Genomic DNA, 23,237 nt, shown 5'->3' on the forward strand with positions numbered 1-23,237 from the left:
TGAAACATTTTTTTAAAATGTTGTCTTTTAGTGCTTTTGATCTTTAAAAAAAATAAATAAAGTTTGGAACTTTAATTCACTTAGAGTTTAAGCTGTGTAGTATAGGAATCACCCTTTTTTCCTCACATAACTAGCTGATTCTCTGCCATTACTCTTAGACACTTCCCTTTTGAAACCAGAGATTTGAAATGCTGTATTTGTCACACTTAAATGTGCTCTATTTACTTGGGTCTCTTCAGGTTTTTTTTTTTTTTTTTTTCCCTCTAACTGTATTGGTCTTCTTTAATGGTCACTTACCATTTTAGTCATAATTTTAACTATAAATTCTCCAGGCAGTGATTAAATTTATTAGGAACCAGTCCTTATGGCTTGTCCTAAGAGGCTCTTAAATAGTTGAGTTTATAGATAATCTATATTTTGTTGATGTGAATATTGGATATTTAACCCCTAGCATATGTGGCACAATGTAGGTGATGGATGAATTCAGTCGTGATAGGAAGTGATTGCATACTCAGTGTGTTGTATGAAAATAGAAGTGTGGGATGGGAGTCGGGTATTCTTTCACTCGTGCGTTGACCTGCCTAGGATTGTGAAAAGGATCCCAGAGTCAGAGAACATTTTGTAAGCCCTTTGAATGCTGAGGATGGAAGTCCAGAGCTTTCCTAGTCTTAAGCCCATGCATAGATTTTGTTACTGTGGGAGAACGTGTTTGCTCATATTTCTATTATTTCAATAGAGCCAACTGTGAGAGCAGAGCTGATGGAACAGGTGCCTCACATTGCATTGTTTTGTCAAGAAAACCGGCCTTCAATCCCGTATGCTTTTTCCAAATACTTACTACCTATTGTGGTTAGATATCTCGCAGATCAGAATAATCAGGTAAGAGTGCCATTTATGTGTTCTTAATGGAAATTTGTGTAGTATGACGTATGTAGAATGGCCTACCCTAGGGGGTCTCATTTGAATTTTTTTTCCTCCTCCACTCATCATTCCATTTTTTGAGATGACTGTTTGTCTTAGACAAGATACATTGAGAGTGTTGCAAATCTAGGGAGTCTCCTTAATGCATTAGAGACAGTGTCATTTGCTGCATTCTCCCGCGGTGCCCTCATGGGTGTCCCTCAGAAAGTTTGCTGATTTGTGAGTCACCATTTGTCATATCACAGTCTGCAGGGGTTCTGTGTTTGCAACAGTTGGAGAACATAGCCGTCAATTTTTATTTGCAACGTTTTGCCACTTACGGATCCCTTTGAAATGAAAAGTTTTCCGTTTTGTGAAAATCAAGTGATAGAGTTTTGTTGTGTCTGTACTTTGTTAACACTGCTGATTTTTTTCATAGGTAAGAAAAACAAGTCAGGCAGCTTTGCTGGCTCTGCTGGAGCAGGAGTTAATTGAGCGATTTGATGTGGAGACCAAAGTGTGCCCTGTCCTCATAGAGCTCACTGCCCCAGATAGCAACGATGATGTGAAAACAGAAGCTGTGGCTGTAAGTAGAAGGCATTTTTTTCTGTTTAGGTAAAAATAAGTCACTATATTGACAAATAATGATGGCTCAAATATTACACTGCATTCTGTGCTGTGGAGTTTATACATATTAAGTATCAAAGTAACCACAGATCATTAGAAAGGGACATAGGCATACAAAACAGGTCCATGTTCTTCGGGCCCCATATTATGCTTTGTACCTGTGAATTAGAGGGCTCTATCACTGAGCTCTGAGGAAGCAGATATGCAGCAAGAGAGTAAGAAGTAACTATAAATTCATTGTTATGGAAAAATAAGATGGGAGAAATAATCAGTGTAGTTAAAACAAAAACACAGCCCTGTATTGGGTGAAGAAACATTTGTGAAACTCTAGTTGCTGCCATTGAACACTTTCTGAGCACTGTGTAAACACAGAAGAAAAAAAAATCTTACTTCCTGCCCTTGACAGTCTGGTCTTTCAGAAAACAATAGTCAGGTGAGTAGTTTTATGATATATGTGATACAAATTGTGATTATAAGAAAAATGCACAGATTAAATCATTATGTGCATAACAAAGTCAGGTATAATAAGTCCATCTAAAAATTCAAATCTCTTTGGGTAGTGAGAGTTTACTATTTAAATCTAAAATAATGTAATTGCATTTTTGTTGATATAAAAAAAATTATACCAAAATTGTATTGTGTTTCTGGATCATTAGAAGAATGAATTAGGTCATCTCTGTAGTCCCGTTTCCTTTGGAAATTTCTTGATTCCATTATTTTAGACACACTGTATAAGTGAATAATAAATTTAGGCACTTTTCAGTAATACCATTTTTACTGAAATGAAATTCACATAATAAAAAACTGCCTTTTATTTTTCATTTTTTTATTTATTTTTTTAATGTATTTTTGAGAGAGACAGAGTGCAAGCGGGGGAGGGGCAGAGAGAGAGAGTGGGGGGAAGTGGGGGAGACATGGAATCCGAAGCAGGCCGCAGGCTCCAAGCTTGTCAGTGCAGAGCCCGACATTGGGCTCAAACTCATGAACCGTGAGATTATGACCTGAGCCGAAGTCAAACACTTAACTGACTGAGCCACCCAGGCGCCCCCAAAAACCGCTTTTTAAAGCACACAGTTAATGGGGCGTCTGGGTGGCGCAGTCGGTTAAGCGTCCGACTTCAGCCAGGTCACGATCTGGCGGTCCGTGAGTTCGAGCCCCGCGTCGGGCTCTGGGCTGATGGCTCAGAGCCTGGAGCCTGTTTCCGATTCTGTGTCTCCCTCTCTCTCTGCCCCTCCCCCGTTCATGCTCTGTCTCTCTCTGTCCCAAAAATAAATAAACGTTGAAAAAAAAAAAATTTAAAAAAAAAAAAATAAATAAATAAAGCACACAGTTAAGTTAGCATTTAGTACATCCACAGTGTTGTACAACCAGCACCTCTGTCGAATCCCAAACATAGGTTTTGTTTTGTTTTGTTTTGTTTTGTTTTAATTTCACAAGTTCCTCAGTAAAGGAAATCACTTTTTGGGGAACTCAGCAGAGTTTAACTTGCTCTTTTATTTTTATTGGATTTAACAATAATGAAACATGGTAACTGTAGTAAAAAGACTGTATTTAGCAGTAGTATGAAACCCAGAATTCTTTTACCGGTTGGTTTATTTAGTCATGTTTTGCATTCCCTGGTCCTAATAATTGTTCTCTGTCTTGGGAATAATTCTTTCTGATGAATTTAATTATGCTACATCAGTGATACAGTATAACTTTGGATCTTTAGAATTTGAAAATGCTTAGAAATAGTAGGGAGTCAAAAAACAAAACTGGTTTTGGGATTTGGGAGATTTCAGATGTTATCTCCAGTTCTGAGGATTCTGGGATTTTGATGGGGATAGTGTTGAATCTGTAGATCAATTTAGGGATAGTTGCCCACCTAAAAATCCATGAGCATGTAGGTCTCTCCATTTATTTAGGTCTTTTATGTATCTCATTAGTGTTCTGTAGTTTTGGGTAAACAGAACGTATGTATTTTGTTGAACTATGTTTCTTAACATTGTTGTCAGTGATACTGCTGTTAAATGTTTTCAGTTCGTTGCTAATTTATAGAAATACATTTGATTTTTATGTTCTGACATAAGTGCTGTAAACTTCCTAAGTACACTTATTTGTCTGGTGGCCTCTCTGTAGATTCCTTGGGGTTTTCTAGCTAGACGGTCCTGCCGTGTGTGAATGGAGTTTTCTTTCTTTGCAATCTCTATTCCATTTACTTCTAATCCTATTTGTATGGCTAGGAGAAGATGTAATAGATAAATAATAATAGGCCATCAGATTTCTTTCTGTACTAACTGGGAGAGTGGGAAAGGGGGATTTATTTAAATAACATTGGGCAGGTTTTCAAACATAGTTCATTCTCACTTTGCCTGGTACTGCATTAACTGAAATTGTGCTTTGGAACCGTGTCCTTGTCTTCCTTGGAACCAAGGCAGTTCTCTTATGCACAAGTTTCTGTTAAAACGGTACTTTGCAAGGTAATGACTGCCTCCAAATAAGTCTTAGCAGCACAAATATACTAAATCCACATTCTTCTTATGGATAATCTTTCCCGTTGAACAGTTACCACTCATTTTCTTACTGGGAAAATGTAGAGGATTCTGCTTTTAAATTATCAGGCAAAATGATTAATAAGATTGAAACTATAGATGAAAATGAAATTTTTCAGATTCTCTCTGGGTTTACTGTGCATTTAGTAATTATTGATTGATTTTATTGGTAGTAGTATCTATTTTTCTGTCTTCAACTTGGATAAATAAGATGAATGTTTTTTGTGATGTTTGCGGTGTGATGCCATATCCTATTTTATATTTCCTGAAGTATATACTTTTAACAAGTTAGCAAACTTAACTGGAAAAGTCTTAACTTGAAGATATTTTCAGTGTGCTTTTGTTCTTATCCATTTTAGATAATGTGCAAAATGGCTCCCATGGTTGGGAAGGACATTACAGAGCGTCTTATCCTCCCTAGGTTTTGTGAGATGTGCTGTGATTGCAGAATGTTTCATGTTCGAAAGGTATTTTTTAGGCATTTTGTTTGTTTAAGAACATGTGGTTTTAGTGGTTACTGTATTGATATGTGAAACGTAGAAGATTATTTTTAAAGCAGTGTATTTGTAATATTTTGAAATGTCAGTGATGCTTTTGTTGGCAGGTCTGTGCTGCCAATTTTGGAGATATTTGCAGCGTGGTTGGCCAGCAAGCTACTGAGGAGATGTTGGTAAGTATTGCAGAAATAAAGGGGTAAATAAAGGAGCAAGCAATACGGTACAGAGTAATACGTGAATTTGCAGTGCATACATTCACCCTACATTTTATGAACACAATTCCGTGAACGTAAACCAGAAAGGTAATATGACCTTGAGAGTTTAAATTTCTGTAATCTGGGCCCTTGAATTGCGTTTAGATGATGGTTTGTTAAAACTGAATGTACGTGATGCGTAAGAACCATTGATTTGTTTTTACCTCTCCCATTTTCTGTTAAACAAATCAGTTCTTTCTTTATTCAAACAAGTCCGTAATTTAACTGCAACTCTCAAGTATTTCAGTGACAAATTAAACCTACATCTTGTTATTTTTAAATGGTGAGTACATGGGATATACATGCTTAAAGTAGAAGTTAACATACTTGAAGAGCTTCTGAAGCCATCTGTTAGGCAAAACAGTATAGGTACAAGCTTTTGAATAACATTTAACCTTTATTTGTTGGGTTTGCTCTTCCATAGTCAACATTGTTGTGAATTAGGTGTGATTTATTTAAAATTACTGAGTGTTAATGCTACATGGTTTTTCTAAATTGTTATAGGAAAACCTAATATTTTAAAAACAGAAAATGAAATAAAAGTAACCACTGAAACCTGGTTTGTCTGCCTAACAAAACCCTATCCTTGCATAGCTGCCCAGGTTTTTCCAGCTTTGTTCTGACAACGTGTGGGGAGTCCGGAAGGCTTGTGCTGAATGCTTCATGGCGGTTTCCTGCGCAACATGTCAAGAGATCCGGCGGACTAAATTGTCAGCACTGTTTATTAATTTGATCAGTGATCCTTCACGTTGGGTAGGGCTTTGTCTAATTATCATTTTTGGAAAATAATACATTTTACATAAAACATGGTTTTGATTTCATAATTTAAGAAACAATTTATTCAGAGTATGTTATTGTTAATACTTCTAGGAGTAGGCAATAAGTAAACTACTGTATTACTTTTGTTTATTAAACTGGGCAGAACTTCGGTACAGATGTAAGTCATGTTCGTTCTATTGATATGTTGTGGTATATTGATTTTCAGATGTTAACTGACTTTTAGTAAGTCTTACCTGGTCATAGTGTAATAATTCTTGCTGTGTTGCTGGATTCAGTTTGCCACTATTTTGTTAGGGGTTTTCATAGTTTTGTAAAAGATAATGGTCTGTAGCTTCCTTGTGAAAGTTTGTTTTCTTTTGTTTGTTTTGTTAACACAGTAATGCCTCATAGAACAAGTTTAGGAAGTACTCCCTCCTCTTCTATGTTTTGGGAGAATTTTCGAAGAATTGGTGTTCTCTTTTAAATGTTGAGTAGAAATAAGTGATGCGATCTCAGTTTTAACTTTTTGTATGCGGTTTTTTTGTTTTGTTTTGATTTTGGGTTTTTTTTTTACTACTCGCTCGTTACAGGGCTGTTAAGTTTATTTTCACTTGTTAAAGAGTTACTCAGATGATTTCTTCTTGGGTCAGAGTTGATAGTTTGTCTAGGAATTCGTCTGTTTCACGTAAGTGCTCTAATTTGCTGGTATATGATCCATAGTATTTACTTCATGATCTTTGTATTTCTCTAACATTAGTAGTAATATCCCTTCTTTTTGACTCGAGTAATTTGAGTCCTGTCTCTTTGTTTCTGCTAAAGGTTTTTCTGTTTTCTTCAGCCTTTTACAACTTTGGCTTCACTGATTTTCTCTAAATTTCTGTCCTTTATTTCATTAACTTCCACTCTAATCTTTATTATACCCTCTCTTCTGCTTGCTTTTGCTCTTCTTTTTCCAGTGTCTTGAGGTAGAAGATTAAGTTATCATTTGAGATCATTCTTTTTTCTTTGAATTACCATCCAGGGTAACTGGCTTTCAACCTGAAGAGCTTCCTTTCATATTTACCGTAATGTAACTATGGTAGCAGTACATTCTCAATTTCTGTTCATTCGGGGATATCTTTATTTTGCCTTCGTTTTTGAAAGATAGCTTTGTTGCGTATAGGATTCTTGGCTAACGGGGTTTTTCTTTGAGCACGTTGAATATGTTGTCCCCACTGCCTTCTGGTCTGTCTCTCCTGTTTTTGCCAGGAAATTAGTGTTTATTGGGGTTCCCTTGTAAATGATATGTCACTTTCCTTTTGCTGCTTTCAGGATTTTCTTCTTGTTTTGACTCCTGGCATTTTTACTACGATGTATTTATAGATCTCCATTGGTTCATCCTACTTTGTTGAGCTTCTTTGATGTGTATGTTACTGATTTTTAATAAATTTGGGATGTTTTAAGCCATCATTTCTCCAAATACTGTCTTTTCCGACTCTTCTGGTATTCCTATTGTACATATGTTGGTACACTTTATGTCCCACATTTTCTGAGATTCTGTTCATTTTTCCTCATTTTCTTCTTTCTGTTCTTCATCTTGCCTAATCTATAATGATGCACCTTGTGTTCACTGATTCTTTTTTTCTACCAGTTCAGATCTATTTAAGTTTATGTGGTGTTTTTATTTCAGTTGTTGTACTTTTCAACTCTAGAATTTCCATCTGATTCTCTTCATGAACCTGCATTTGATAGGACACTGTCCTCATACCTTGCTTTACTTCCTTAATCCTGCTTTCATTCTGTTCTGTCAATAATTTATACTGGTCACTTTGAAGGTTTTTTCTAAGTCCAACATCTTACTGTTCCCACACATAATTTCTGTTCCCTAACTTTTCCCCCAGTGTATGGATCATACTTTTTTGTTCCTTTTCATGCCTTTTATTTATTTATTTTTGAAACTGGTCATTTTAGGTAACACAGCAAATTTGGGGACTGGTACCCCTCTCTGGGGCTTGTTATGATGACCTACTTATTTGCTTAGTGACTGGCAGGAATGCTTTAGTGGACTCTTATTCCCCCTCCAGGAGGCGCAGCCCTGGGCATGCCCACAGCCACCCTGGGATGACCGCATTTTAGTGGGAGTGGTGGCTGCCTCGGGGTGGGCAGCCAGAGGTACTCTTGGCTCCTCTATCCTGGAGGAAGGGCCCCATAAGCTGGGGCAGGGGCCGTATTCTGAGTATTCTCATGGCCCAGTGTTCTGAGCCAGATCCAAGGTAGAGCTTCCATTCTACCCATAGACGTTGTTCAGAAGAAGGGAGCCCCTGCACCCACTGTACTTGTCCAGGACCTGGCCTCAGCATCAGATAGCTGGGGCAGGAGGAGAAACCTCAAAATCCCTCTGGCTAGAAGCTAGAAGAGAGGGGGCCCAGTGTTGCTGGCTGCCACAGTTTGGAGTAGTGGTTTACCTCTCTGGTTCAAATACCACAGACTCTCAGGTTTTTTTGTTTTTGTTTTTGTTTGTTTTTTTTTTTTTACTGAATATTTACAGATTTTTTTGAGTAGATACTCCTTCTTTTGTTGTTTGCCTGCCCCTAGGACTATGTCCTGGGGTGTTAAATTGTGGGTTTTTGGAGGTCTTTTTCTTCCCCCCCATTTCAACCATTTCACTGGTCAGTGGCGCTCCTATGTTGTCACACCTGAAATAGATCTCAGGACCTTTCCGTATTCAAATAGACTCTACATAAAGGGAAAGACTGTTAAGCCTTAGTACTATTTTAATGCTTTTTAAAAAATGTCTTACATGAGCTTGATAGAAAAGATTATGTAGCTTATTTGAAGTTTTCATTTTGAAACTTTATTTTATCATTGTTTGCACATGCAGTATTTCCTGGTAATTTGGGAATATGTTTAAATTAAAATGAAGGATTCCTTAAATCTGTCATTTGAGGTATATGTAAATCCTAGGCCTATTTGGGACAAGCTCAGAGTTTTAACAGTATCCAGAATAGACTACACTCATGCAAAAATAATCTTAAAAGTTACCTTTTATGTTTTTATGGAAGTAACATTTACCATATAAAGGGGAAAAAATCTGTAAGTTCACACATACGCTGCTTTTCGCTATCTTAAATGGTTTTTTTTTTTCTTTTTTCTTTTTTTTTAATGTTTTATTTATTTTTGAGAGGGAGACAGATTGCAGGCTGGGGAGGGCAGAGAGAGAGGGAGACACAGAGTCCGAAGCAAGCTCTAGGCTCTGAGCTGTCAGCACAGAGCCCAATGCGGGGCTCAAACTCACAAACCGTGAGATCATGACCTGAGCTGAAGTCTGATGTTTAACTGACTGAGCCACCCAGGTGCCCCACATAATCCTCATTTTAAACCATGGAAAAAGTATTGGTATTGATATGCCTCAGGGGCAGGATCTTAGAGAAATTGGTTTGTGGTTTTTCTCCCCTCAGAGTGACCTCTGTCAGACTGTGTCCATCCTTCCGCTTCCTCTCATGAATCCTCTCTTCCCCCAGTTTTTTTTGTGATCTTGATTGCAAAAATAATACAGAAATACAATATAAGATAAATAAAATTCTATAACCTTTTTTCAGTTTTCCTACTTGAGACATTCATGGATAACAGTAGTATGTGTACCCAGTTTTTTGTGAAATAGTATTCTATTTCTGATTAAGTCTGTAGTTTTGGCACATCTGTCTTGTTTCCTTTTAGTAAGCAAATTACAGTCTTTCCTACCAGAAAACATGAAATGGATTATCACATTTTTTTACTTTATTGCCCTGTATTTTCTGTTTGGCAATCTTGGTTTCCTTGAGAACACTGCAGGACCTCCTTTAGTCCCATGCAAATGCCCTATGGGCTCTCATATTCATATTCTAATGATTGGAATATTCAAGCCAGATTTTAAAGTTGAAAGTAAAAAAACAGAATAGTTTATAAAGAATCTTAAATCCTAGCTGAAGAACAATTTATAGTTCTGAATCTGGGAGAGTTTTTTAGAATACCTTACTCCTGTCTTAACCATACTTCAGTATATGGCCAGTAGATTGTTAATAATCCCTTATTTTTACCTCCTCTTTTTCCTCCTAGGTTCGCCAAGCAGCTTTTCAGTCTTTGGGACCTTTCATATCTACTTTTGCTAATCCGTCTAGCTCAGGCCAGTATTTTAAAGAAGAAAGCAAAAGCTCAGAAGATACGTCAGTAGAAGACAAAAATAGGTATGATTTCTTTAAACTTTACTTTCCAGCTTTATTGCCTGTGAACAGATTTTCATTTCCTCTGTTTCATAATAAATGTTCTTTTTGGAGCCTTTGCTACTTGTCTCGATTGTAAAAATGGGTAAATATTTTTAAAGAGCTGTATTGTAAATACATTCGTTAAATGCCTCTGGTTATTTGTGTCTTAAATGAGAAGATGAAGATGCATGTAGCAGTGAGCTTGACCCTGGCCGTGGAGAGAAGTGTAAATGAGAGATATGATAGCTTTTTAATCAGTAAGTTTATTTAACAGGTTAGTTACCTAGTAAGCCATCTGTTGACATTTAGAATAGACAGAGTAATGATTGTACAACCTAAAGAGTAGTTTTTTTAAGGGATAGAACCTAATTTGGAAATACGTTTTAGTATATAGTCCATTTCTTACTATTATTTTTCCTTTCAGTCAGTTAATTTAATGGTGGATCTTGAACTCTGCAGAATGATGATTATCTCTCATGGAGGGGGAAAGCATTGTAATGATTAGCACCAAATTAATGTGCTTATTAACTAGAATATCAACTGTAAATGTAATAGGGCAGCTAAGTTTTAAGATACAAAGGACAACTCTGATTTTTTATTTTTAAACCTTTTTTACATTAAGGCATTTTGAGTTTTAGTTTTTAAAATTTATTATATACTTAGGGGAAAAAATTCAAGCCTAACTTGGTGCATGGGAAATATGCACTTTACAGGTGTGCACTTGAAATAATTTAGAACCTCGTTTTGAAACAGTCCCTACTATAATGCTTAAGTTGCCATAGTGTCTTGTCCCTCCCTTGTCATGATGCTAATGGACATTTTCTTCTGTAGGTCTTGATACTGTGATATTTGCTTTCTTGGTGTTTTGATTTGGCAGTTCTTCCTTTCTTCTCTGCTGCCTTGTTTTACCTTTTTGCCCGTTCTCCTACTGTCCTGCTGAATAGCCAAACAAACCTGAGGTACTGTTTTTTGTAAAGGAAGAAAATCACTCTAAACCTGTCTTCCTAGCGAGCAAATTCTGTCAGTTCTTTTGAAAAACAGCTGCTGCAAGGAGTTTGACAAAAATTATTAAGGCGGGGGGGGGGAATGTTATCTGTTTTTCATTTTTAAAGTCAGTATTCACTGCCTTGTTCACTACCTAATTGTACAAAGACTATTACATCACTTTTATTTATTTTTAAATCTGGAGAGAGTTTAGTAAGTGAAAATATGAATTTACAGAGAATTGTATAGGTCAGGGGTCAGCAACCTTTTTCCCAAGGCTAAATAAATATTTTCAGTGTCTGCCACGACCACTCAGCTCTGCCCTTGCAGCATGAAAGCAGCCATAGACAGTGCATAAATAGATGGGAGTGGCTGTGTTCCAATAAAACTTTACTGACCAAAATAGTTGGCGTGGCTGTCATGGCCAGTAGTTGTACTGACTGTTGGTGTAGAACATTATTGGAAGAGCTGTGTGAAGGTAGCTATCTTCCTGCAAACCTTAATTAATTCCTCTTCCATTGTAACGAAGCATGTCTTAATGTCAAGTCAGTACTATTTGTAGCATTGGGTTTTCACTATATTGTTAGACTTGATTGAATCATGTTAACGGTATAGGGGAGGGAAGAGAATTTGTGGCTAAGGAGGGAGTTGTCCTATAAAAGCTTTTGTGTAGTTTTACTTCCTGACTTCAAAAAAAGTAGTCCCCTGTATTACTCATGTCAGAACCATTAGTTTGTTTACCCTCTCTTAATTCTATACTGGCTTTGGTTTTAAGCTGTCGTAAAACTTGTTTTGTTATTTAGGATTGATTGGTTGATTATGCAGAAATTAATTGAGCACCTACTATGAACCAGCTCCTGTAGATAGAAATCAGGAACTTGGTTCCTGTTCTCAAGGTCCTCTCAGTTTTCCTGGAATTCAGGTCTTACAGAGTAAGCAAGTTTTTGACAGCCTGTTTCCACTACTATTTATTTATTATATAGTTTAATCTGATTCTGGAAACATTCAATATCACTTAATACTTTGAAGCATTAATGGATTTTAAACCTCTGACGTTATATACCAGATTTATCTTTCACTCATCCTAGATCAGGCTACTAATGCTTTGAAGGTATTAATAAAGGCTGCTTCCAGAAGCAGAGTTAAACGTTTAAATTTGCATTTTTAAATTATGTAAAATAAGCATTCTCTTCTTAGTCAAATCAAGTGTTATATTATTCTCTGAATACACGATGTCCTTTTGATTCTCCCTGCTTTCTGTTCGAGAGCTGTTCTGTTCCACCCATGTCTCATGTAACAAAGTGAATGTCAGCATGCTTGCTGTCTCTGGACTCACTACCTCCACGAATCTTTTCCTGAGTTTTTGGGAAATTCAGAGCTTTTGCATCTTGGCTGACACTAGCACTGGAATGAGAGTTCTAATTTCTGATCCATAGCTTTTCAGTTGTGCATTTGCAGATATCACCTAGTAGACTACAAGTCCATCTGCTCTGGCAATCTAGTTTTTTATTTTCATGTAAAAGAACACTTTCACTGAGCCTAGCACATCGTTGGCACATAATAAACCCTGAATGAATTGTAAGGAAATAATTTCTTTAAAAAATGTATTTTAATGCTTATTGGTTTTTGAACGAGAGAGAGCGTGAGTCGGGGAGGGGCAGAGAGAGGGACAGAGGATCCAAAGCGGGCTCTGTGCTGACAGCAGAGAGCCCCGCAAGCCGTGAGATCATGACCTGAGCCGAAGTCAGACGCTTAACCAACTGAGCCACCCAGGCACTCTGGAAATAATTTAATCTCAGAAGCTTTACGTAGCTATGCCACTTATGCCAGTTTTTGTCACTTTAGCCTAATGCCAACTGTATGAAGGTGAGATTGCTGTTGGTACAAATTTATTTCACTAATGCGAAAACTCCATTTATTTATTTCACAGTACTAGAGAGAGGTTTATGTTCTTTTCTTTCATGTCAGGATATAGAACTTCTTTAACCAGATGTCCCACAGGTCATTTTCTCCTTGAAATATAACGTACTTATTTTTGTAGACCTGGAGTCTCTAATAGGAAACTTAAGTAGACGCTAAAGGAAAATTAAGATTCTGTTACAGAAATTTCTGGCTTACCCTTTCATGCTCTTATTACCTACATCTCTTAGGAGATAGGATAATTATCTCATTTTGCAGAATCAGAGGTCTCCCCAGGTTTCAAAACAATGTTTGCTTGTATGATAGCATTTGGAAATCTGACAACTAAGGACATCAGAATTTTGGTATTTAGCAGCTTGATCTTGCATTGACTGTTAACCTAGCTCTAGGAAAATTCAGTGTTTAGATAATTTATATTTTTGACAATTTGAAGAAACTGTTATCCATACATGTAGTCATTCTTCCCAGAATTTAATAGTCGGAAGAATTTTTTTGTCTCTTTAAAACCATCCTAGGAGTTGTTTGTTTTGTTTTTTAATGTTTACTTATTTTTGGGAGAGCGCAAGCAGATGAGGGGCAGAGAGAGGGGGACAGAGGATCCAGAATGGGCTCTGTGCTGACAGGCTGACAGCAGCGAGCCCGATGTGGGGCTCAAACTCACGGACCGTGAGATCATGACCTGAGCCGAAGTCGGGTGCTCAACCGACTGAGCCACCTCTGTACCCCCTTACTAGGAGTTTTAAATACAGACTAGTATGGTAACATCAGGCAAATAGAATGACTTGGCCATTCTTTTTCTTCATTTTGGCTAAGAATATTAAAATTTAATCTTTTTTATGTTTTTATTATATTTTTAAGAGAGAGAGAGAGAATGTGAGTGGGGGCTGGGGGCAGAGAGAGAGGGAGACACAGAATCCAAAGCAGGCTCCAGGCTCTGAGCTGTCAGCACAGGGCCTGACATGGGGCTCGAACTCACGGACTGTTGATATCATGACCTGAGCTGAAGTCGGAAGCTCAACCGACTGAGCCACCCAGGCCCCCCTAAAATTTAATCTTAATGCCACGGTAAGAGTAGTAATCAAGGAACTTCAGACCCGTGGAATAGTTTTACATACTGAATGACTTTTTTTTTTTTTAATGAGCTTATTTATTCATTTTTAAGTAGGCTCTATGCCCAACGTGGGGCTCAAATTCACAACCCCAAGATCAAGAGTTATATGCTGCACCAACTGAGACAGCCAGGTGCCCCTGAATGGGCTTTTAATTGTATTCTTTTTGTGTATTTTAAATGCAGGTGTTTTTAATTTATCAGATAACAGATGAAGTCTTACAAGTTTTAACCCCTTTAGTCCACACTCCCACCAAGCAATGTCTTGTTACTGTAATTATTAAAAATTTAATTTTCATATCAAAAAATAGCATAGAGAATCCCATATACCTTCAGATCTTCCAAGTGGGAATATTTTACTATATTTGCTTCACTGTTTTTCCTGAGTTCTTTGAAAATGTTTTAGACATGATGCTCTTTTTACCTCTCAAATATTTCAGCATGTGTTTACTCAAAATGCAGACATGACTACAAAACCACAGTCCAGTTACCAAAATTAAGAAGTTAACATCAATACAGTAATCTAGAGACTCCATTCAAATTTCACCAATTATCCCATTAAAATTCTTTAAACAAAAGTAAAACGATGTCTTCCAATAAGGAGCACATGATTGGAAAATACTCATGTAGAAGAAATTTATTTGGCGTGGCAGCACTAGCTTCAGTTTCGGAGAGGGAAGGAATCTTACAGGTTGTCTAAGCCAATCCCTTCTGCATGAATAAGGAGTAACTGGAATCCGAACCCAGGTTTATGGGGGTGCAGTGTGGGCACTGGGGACAAGGGCCAAGATCTCGGGGCCCAGCGCTCCCACAGGCGTAACAACTCTCCTATGTACCCTGACTGTAACCCTGTGTACCCTGACTGTAGTCATAAGAATAGAAGGGAAACACCAGCATTTAAATGCTGTCATTGTGTGGTATGTTTTCAGATGACTTCTTACGTATTTTTTTTCTATGTTTTTGAAGTTTCTTTACAATAATCACGTGTTTTTAAAAATACATATTTTGGAAAACAATGTGAACATTACTATGAGATAAAGCCCAACTGGGGGGAGTTGATAATTTCTCAGTGGCTACTTACTTGGGATATTACACAGCTGTTAATGTCCCCTTCGGTTTGCTCGGTCCTGGTGAGCCCCCTGTTTAGTATGTTTTACTGTGTCTGTTTAAAGGCACATGCTGTTTCAAGGGAGCACCTTTAATTTTTTTTCCTCACGTTCACCTTCAAATTGACCTGCACCACTCATCCTTACTTCCCTTGCATATTCCTTAGAAAGAAGTGGCTCTTTCCCCATTTAATTTGTGCACCTGTGTTCTTGAGCGCATGTTCTTTCTTCTCCAAAGATGATGCTTTCGCATCGGTTTTGCCAGTCTCCCATGTCTGCACTTGCTACATCTCTGCTCACCTCTCTCAGGCATCACGAGAAAAACGCCCCCGCTCTGTTACTGTGTGCCCATCGTGTTTTCATTGATCTTTCTCGCCTTGCACGCATCAAAGCCCCGCACACATCCTTCTGAGTTGGTGACCTCCGGATCTGTCCCCGGTGTCTGACCAGTTTCCCGTGGGCATCCCCACCTGGAATGCACCCTAGATAGCTCACATAGCCTGTCCAAACCAGAACCCCATTAGCTTTCTCATTAAACTGTTCTGGCATTTTCCACTTTCATTTGGTGCTACCAGGATCTGTTCTGTCACACTAGCCAGAAATTTGGCAGTTTCCAGATTCCTCCCTTTTGTTTTCTGTCCCCAGCATGGAACAAGTAAACATACCCTATTGGTCTTGTCATCATTTGAATGTGTTTATTTCTTCTCTAGCCCCAGCCTTGCCTTCATTCACAAAGTCATCATTGCCTCTCACCGCCCTTCCCATTGTCCCTGCCTTCTGTCTCACCTCCACCCCATTTCCTACACCACTTCCAGAATGTTCTCTCAAAAATAACGCATGTAAAATGCAGTTTTCCTAATTCCTACATTAATCCCTGTAGCCCATAGGATCAATTCCATAGGTGTTTGGCAGGGCACATGGTGGTGCTGGTGAAGTTTTTCACCCTGGTCACCTGTCATTCCCTTCTCTTAGCTGTAAGAAACTCCTGGTGGCTTTCTGAGTATATAATACTTACTCTGTCACTCCTGCTTTTGCATATGCTTTTTCTTCCTTGAGTGCGTTTTCTTCCCCTTAGCCTCGTAAACATTTACTGGTTCTTCAAACACCACTCCTGTCATTGCCTCTAAGCCTTTGAATTCCAGCTCCATTCACAGTGCTCACCACTCTGTGTGGCAGGTACTTGGCTTGCATGTTTGTTTCTCCTGTCTGCCTCCAATTGTAATCACCCCGACAAGGCCTGCATCTCATTCCCATGTGGATCCTCAGCACTGGCTTCATTTCCTGGCTCCTAGTAGGTGCTCAATATGTGTTTGTTAAATTTAATTGAATCAGATAAAATATAAGGGATAAACATTCAAACTTACTATAGCGCTTTAGTTTAGACAACGGATGGTAATAATCAGTGGACTCGAATTTAGGAGCTTGTACCATCTGTCCTTATCAATTAAGTCGTGACTCTATTTTGAAAAAAAATCTTTGGGAGTAGAGCTGGAAAGAGTGGAAGAAATTTAAAAACCTTTATTTACACTTAAGTGAATTTTAACATTTTGTCAGATAGTAAGGATGTTTTCTAACACTATTATAGAGGTTTTTTCCTTTTTTATGTAAACAAGTAAGTTTTATTTCTCAGCTTTTCAATGTCATTGGAGCAGTGGCAATACCATAATCCTCAGAATCAGATCATTTTTTAAATGCATTGTAGGAATTTATCTTCCTACAGTTTTTCTTTAGTTTATTATTGAAATTAGCATGGCATTTAAGAATCCTGGGATTCTACAGTGTTATCTTTTCCAACTCTTGTAATACTTTAATATCTAGACTTATGCTTAACGGATATTTACATCTCTGAACACAGAACAACTGATGGAAAAAGAAGCATTACCAGTACATAAACTATACAGTTTGTGTGGATAATCTTTTTAATTTTTAATATTTAACTTGTTTAAATACTTTATGTAGTATCTTTCATTGAGTTTTTTCCAGTAATTATTTTTATACTTTCATTTCTTTTTTCCCCAACTGAAACAATAAAAGGATCAGAGATCAAGAAGTCCCAGAGGATGTACAAATCAGGCCAGAGGATGTTTCTTCAGATCCCAGTATTAGTAATTCCAGTGTCAAACTGGAAAACATGGTGGAAGAACATGCTGAAACATCTAGGAAATCTCCAGGTGAAATAAGTGTTCCAATGGACAGCTCTTTACTTTGTACTTTGTCCTCAGAATCTCATCAGGAAGCAGCTAGTAATGAGAATGATAAAAAGCCCGCTAACTACAAATCTACATTACGGCCAGAGGGTGGCACCAGCTCACCAGATTCAGCTCTCTTAGATCAGGAATTGTACAACTCCTTCCATTTCTGGAGGACTCCTCTTCCTGAAATAGATCTAGATATAGAGCTTGAGCAGGGCTCTGGGAATATACTCAGCCCAGAGAGACCAGAAGAAACACCTGAAGTCACCATACCAGGTTCTTCAAATATCACTATGGCCACCAGAAAGGAACTTGAAGAAATGATAGAAAATCTAGAGCCGCATATTGATGATCCAGACGTTAAAGGTATGGAAGAGTCCATCAAGTTCTTTACCCTAAAGCTGATATAAACTATCATTTGGTGACCCTTTTTCCTAGAAAAATTGCCTTTTAAGAATTTGTTTTCACCATCGTCATGTGTTCTTGTCTTGGTAAATACGCTTAATCTGATTATTTCGTAAATTTCATTTAGACAAGCTCATCCCTGTGTTTCTGATGGTAGCATACATATACAGATTTGTTGATTTACAAGTCACTCGCCCTGAAATTTTCACAGTCATTCAAACCGTGCTTTACATGTACCATTTCAAATCTGGAGCCCTGCCTTAACTATTTTGCTCTGGGTTTCATTAACTTTTTTATAAAATAGCAGCAGATGCAGTGTTCCTTTTTAAGAAGGGACTGTGGTCTAGTAACAGACAGAGATATGTTTCCTGTGGAACGTGGTGTTTTAAGAGCCGTAAACATGTATAAGAGTCAACTGGATTTCTTTTTCTCAGTTTTGACTTTTTTCCCATTGGGTTATATGTGTATCACCCAGATTCTTTCATTGTGAACAATAGCCCTAAAGGTTGTTTGATGTTAGAATAAAGAGGGGCCTCTTTCTAAGGGGCAATATGTTCTAAGGCAGTCTGTGGGAGATGAGGCACGCTGGAACAGTCCCCATTGTTCTGCCCACTGGGGCTGGGACCCGATGCAAGTGTTGTCTTTCCCTTTGAAGACTAAAGTCCTCCTCATGACTTTCTGTAACCATTCAGTGAAATAGTATTCCAAACAAAAAACAATTTTGGAAAAGTCCTGTAACTACTCATCCTCAGATCTATCACTTTGTGGGTTTTCTTTTCTTTCTTTTTCTTGTTAGTTTCAGAAGCTAAAATTTCTAAGCTGTCGGTTTGCTCAGTGTTGGGAAATACCATTTTCTTTTACTGTTTATTTTTATTTTTATTTTTTTTTTTTTTTAATTTTTTTTTTTTTTCAACGTTTATTTATTTTTGGGACAGAGAGAGACAGAGCATGAACGGGGGAGGGGCAGAGAGAGAGGGAGACACAGAATCGGAAACAGGCTCCAGGCTCTGAGCCGTCAGCCCAGAGCCCGACGCCGGGCTCGAACTCACGGACCGCGAGATCGTGACCTGGCTGAAGTCGGACGCTTAACCGACTGCGCCACCCAGGCGCCCCTGTTTATTTTTATTTTTGATAGAGAGCTCATGTGAGCAGGGGAGGGGCAGAGAGAGAGCGGGACAGAGGATCCAAACGGTCTCTGTGCTGACAGCAGAGAGCCTGATGCAAGGCTTGAAGTCACGAGAACCGTGAGATCATGACCTGAGCCAAATTCGGACCCTGAACTGAGCCACCTAGGCACCCCAGGAAATACCCATTTTTAAAGCAGATAAAGGGATACCTTTAGTATTCTTCTAAAACATACAAAACCTGCTTCTTTAAACTTTGAACATTATATCAGGGGTGGTCAAAATCATAGTTATCTTCATTTGGCTTTAATTTATCATTTTCAGAGATTTTGTATAATTTTACCCTTGGAGAAAAATGATTTGACTAAAGACAAATTCATATCCTTGACATTTGAAAGTTATTTTTTTTTAATTTTTTGAATGTTTATTATTTTTTTTTAATGTTTATTTATTTCTGAGACACAGACAGAGCACAAGTGGGGGAAGGGCAGAGAGAGAGGGAGACACAGAATCCGAAGCAGGCTCCAGGCTCTGAGCTGTCAGCACAGAGCCCAACACGAGGCTCGAACTCACAAACTGTGAGATCATGACCTGAGCTGAAATTGGTCACTCAACTGACTGAGCCACCCTGGCTCCCCAAGTGTTTGTTAATTTTTGAGAGAGAGACAGAGAGAGAGCAGGAGAGGGGCAGAGAGAGAGGGAGACACAGAATCTGAAGCAGGCTCCAGGCTCTGAGCCGTCAGCACAGAGCCAGACGCGGGGCTTGAACCCACGGACTGTGAGATCATGACCTAAGCCAAAGTCTGATGCTTAACCGACTGAACCACCCAGGTGCCCCTGAGAGTTATTTTAATTTAACTGGCAGATGGTCAGTTTCATTTTTAACCTTTTGTGTTAGGTTTATTGGAATATAATTCAGATCTGTAGAATCCAGCCTTCTGAAGAGACATTTGTGTAAGAGTAGACGCACATAAAGTTGTGTGTGACCCTCACCACTGTCAAGATGCAGAACTGTGACCATCACCCTAGACCATGCCTTTGTGCACCTGTAGCTAGTCCTTTCCTGCCCAGCCACTAGCAACCACTGACCTGTTTTCTGTTCCTGTCATTTTGCCTCTTGCGGAATGCCACATAAATGTAATCAAGTAATATAAGCCTTTTTTGAGTCTGACTTCTGTCGCTTAGCATCATGTTTTTGAGATTTATCCTGGTTATTCCATGTATCACTAGTTCATTCCTTTTTATTTATTTATTTTGATCATTCCTTTTTACTATATAATGAAACAAGGGCAAGAACAGAGGATGGAATATTTCTAATAGAATATCCTATTTTTTATCTCATGGTAGATTATTTTTTATGAAAAATAATCTTACCACTTTCTTTGCTCATTTCTCATTGTGGCTTCTGTCACTGATCTTTACCATGACCCAGGATTCCACAGTATATGACAGCTTGGTGATGTAGCAACTACTGAGGCTTTTTGTTTTGTCAGAAGCTTCGTCAGAATCTTCCCTTAGTAGTTTGTCTCCACCCCTTCCACACTTGCCCACCCCAGATGAGGAGCAGTGAGACACAGAGAATTACACCTCAAACTAAGGATGTTCATAGCTGAGGGTACTCAATTTTTGGTAAACATTTATAGCTTTTAGCTTTACAAATTTTACTGTTCATTTATTCAGTTGATCAGGGTTTAGTAACTGCTATTTTGAATGAATCTTATGCTCCATTTTTATGAAAAAAAGATTGCTAGCCCAGCTTTTTTGGCCTGTTCTGGGGGCTCTCACTGCATTATAGTACCTGCTAGTTCTCTGCCATCGTAGCACTAACAAATGTCAACTGAAACATTAAAATGTTTTAATAAATAGCTAAAAGTGCTATGCATAGCGTGCTTTTTAAAAAAACCTACATGTACATGCGAGTTTTAGGATATGACCTTGTGTTTCCAAAGATGGCTAATACTATTTGACTTAAAATAGTACCATAAATTTACAGGCTGCAGTTGAGAGATTTCAGCACAAATACTATATTGTGATTTAGTCAGTTTTCTTTCTAAATTATCTCTTAAGCCTGCTGCAATTTAAATTTGTTATGGTATCCTTTCCGCCTGTAATAATGACACTTGCATAACCTGTGCATGGACTCGTTCCCTCAACATTACTTACTGAGCAACTACTATTGTGCCAGATACTTTCCTAAGCACTAAATATCTAGCAGCCGCAAACCAGACAGAAATCCCAGCCTCAGAGAGCGCAGAAGGATGAGACACTTGATGCACAAACTGCCTGTGTCAGATGTTCTACAGTAAAGTATCAGTGGGCCGTGTTGGGCATTTTCTGCTTAGGCTACAGAATGCTTGAATTTGTAGTTTTATTGAAATCTGAGGACATGTTTAACTTCTGTTAATTTCAGTAACTGTGTCTTAGTTTTCCATAGCCAGAGGGTGTTCTGAAGGGATATACCTTAATTTTGGATGCTTTCTCGTTTCTGATTCTGCCATTGGGGTAGCCATTTCCTTCAAAACTATCAGAAAACGTCCACATTTTTGAAAGGCAGAGAACTTTAGTCCCAAATTGGGACACTAACTGCTGCCCAGCTACGGAACTACTGCATAAGTAGTTCATGTGTAATTTTTGCATGTGTAGATTTTTGTCAGCTGGGCTATAAAATGGTAAGGAAGCACACTGCCCAGAGACAGTGTTTTAGGGCATATGCTCAAAAGTTGGGTTTCCAAGTTCCCAAGCCTCTGTGTCAGTCGTTCCTTTCCTGTGTTGCTAGCTGTCCAGCGGGCAGTGTCATGGGAAGCAGTAACAAGGCTAGGGTTTCTTTTTTTTAAGGCAACCTTTGCTTAACAGTCTTGCTACTTTAACTCTTAACCTTCTTCAAAGCAGGGATTTTTTTTTTTCTTTGTGGGTTTTTTGGTCAAAAAATTCAAGTGTTTCCAGGGATTAGAATGAGATCTTCTAGTCAGAAAAAGAACCCTTTCTGTGTTCTAGAACAGAAACGTAGCCTACATGGAAGACCAAAGAGGGAAATAGTCAAATGCGAAGAAGGTGTAAGAGATCCCCTTTTCTAAAATACTTACCAAGGGAATTTGAGGTTTTTCTGTCTCTGTTTAGGGCAGCTACAAAATCTTTGTTGCTGAGCTGATTCAGGATTGAACTCTGAGTAGCCTTATTGATGCCAGCTTGGTTTACTCTAGCTAGATTCATGGACTACAAAAGGAAAAAATGCCTGGGCTCACAAAATACAGATTTCTACCCAATTTAGGCCCAGTGGGAGAATTGAGCCATTTTGGTAGCTGTGGTCAGAATAATGTTTCTTGATTGAAATCAATGAATGGTTAGGAATTTGTGACTACCCACCAGTATAATATGTGCAAGAGTTAGAGATTATAAAGGTTTGGCCTAACTCTACCAGCTTCTTCAGGGAGTAAAATTCCAAGTTTCTAGGTTGTCCCTGTTTCTGAGCATGAGTCACTAGGGTCTGTGTTTCTTTCACAAGTCCACGATGAAACCAGCCCCGGTTCCTGGGGTTTCCATCTGTATTATAAGTAAAATGCATATCTTGATGAAGGACGTGTGTGTTCCATTTTCTTAAATTTGTCATGGTGGTGGATCCTTCTAAAAGGTCAGCATTAGCCAGGCATTAGAATCTGCCTCATTCTCTGGCTGGAGAATTGAAGCAGATCAGGGTTCCTCAGGAATCCGCACTAGGCTCTGTCTTTCTGATCTTTATGTATCAATTTTTTGAGGAAGGTAATGTCACAGTGTAACTCATTTAAACTTTTATGAACGCACAAACATCAAAATAGACAAAGAGAGGGGCGCCTGGGTGGCTCAGTCGGTTACACGTCCGACCTCAGCTCAGGTCATGATCTTGCAGTTCCTGAGTTCGAGTCCCTCATCAGGCTCTGTGCTGATGGCTCGGAGCCTGGGGCCTGCTTCAGATTCTGTCTCTCTCTCTCTCTCTCTCTCTCTCTCTCTCTCTCTCTCTCCCTCCCTCCCTCCTCCATTCACACTCTCTGTCTTTAGCAAATAGAGAAAGAGAAGTATGTGGTCCATGTAGAGATAAATGACTCATGTAAGGCATTTTCCTTGAAAGGCTTTCATTAATCAGTTACTTCCAGGGAAGCAGAATTAAAATGCATTAGGGCTCTCTCTCACACACACCACATGCATTTTATGTGGGACAAAACATTTTAATTTTTAGGTTTAAATTTTAGGTTTAATTTTTAGGTTTTTAATTTTAGGTGTTTTAGGTCTCTTTTAGTACTGTTGTGATTTTGTTTTGGAAACTTAGTAGATTCCAGAAGGGGGACCTAAACCAATGATAAGGATTAGTAAAGATTACAGCTGGAATTCTCACAAGAATGAGCATACTTTTCATGAGTGACTTTTTATGATTAAACACGTTCAGTTTACTTACTTAATTTAGCAACTAATGACCTAATAGACTAGAACTTCATCCTGTATGTCTCTTGTATCTCCGTTTCCGGGTTCCCAATGTGCTTGGGCTTGCGTGTCAGAGGTGGCTGTAGCACAGTAACAGATTGTCTTAGAGAGCTCTGATTGCTTTTTTATAATCTTTAAGTAGAGAGGGGACATACTTT

The 23,237-nt window shown here is 38.4% G+C and overlaps 1 protein-coding gene across 7 annotated transcripts in view; it reads left to right on the forward strand.

The window, feature by feature from the left end:
- The window catches only part of PPP4R1 (protein phosphatase 4 regulatory subunit 1), a 64,447-nt gene that overhangs the window by 25,206 nt on the left and 16,004 nt on the right, over positions 1 to 23,237 (forward strand). For all 7 annotated transcript variants that reach the window (XM_045459400.1, XM_045459396.1, XM_045459399.1 and 4 more), the window contains 7 exons: positions 737 to 879; positions 1,340 to 1,486; positions 4,418 to 4,525; positions 4,663 to 4,728; positions 5,404 to 5,562; positions 9,643 to 9,770; positions 16,941 to 17,464. In XM_045459400.1, coding sequence (XP_045315356.1) covers positions 737 to 879; positions 1,340 to 1,486; positions 4,418 to 4,525; positions 4,663 to 4,728; positions 5,404 to 5,562; positions 9,643 to 9,770; positions 16,941 to 17,464 — 1,275 coding nt within the window. The remainder of the gene's footprint in view (positions 1 to 736; positions 880 to 1,339; positions 1,487 to 4,417; positions 4,526 to 4,662; positions 4,729 to 5,403; positions 5,563 to 9,642; positions 9,771 to 16,940; positions 17,465 to 23,237) is intronic.

Source organism: Leopardus geoffroyi, chromosome D3 (genome assembly GCF_018350155.1).
Source record: "Leopardus geoffroyi isolate Oge1 chromosome D3, O.geoffroyi_Oge1_pat1.0, whole genome shotgun sequence".
NCBI lineage: Eukaryota > Metazoa > Chordata > Mammalia > Carnivora > Felidae > Leopardus > Leopardus geoffroyi.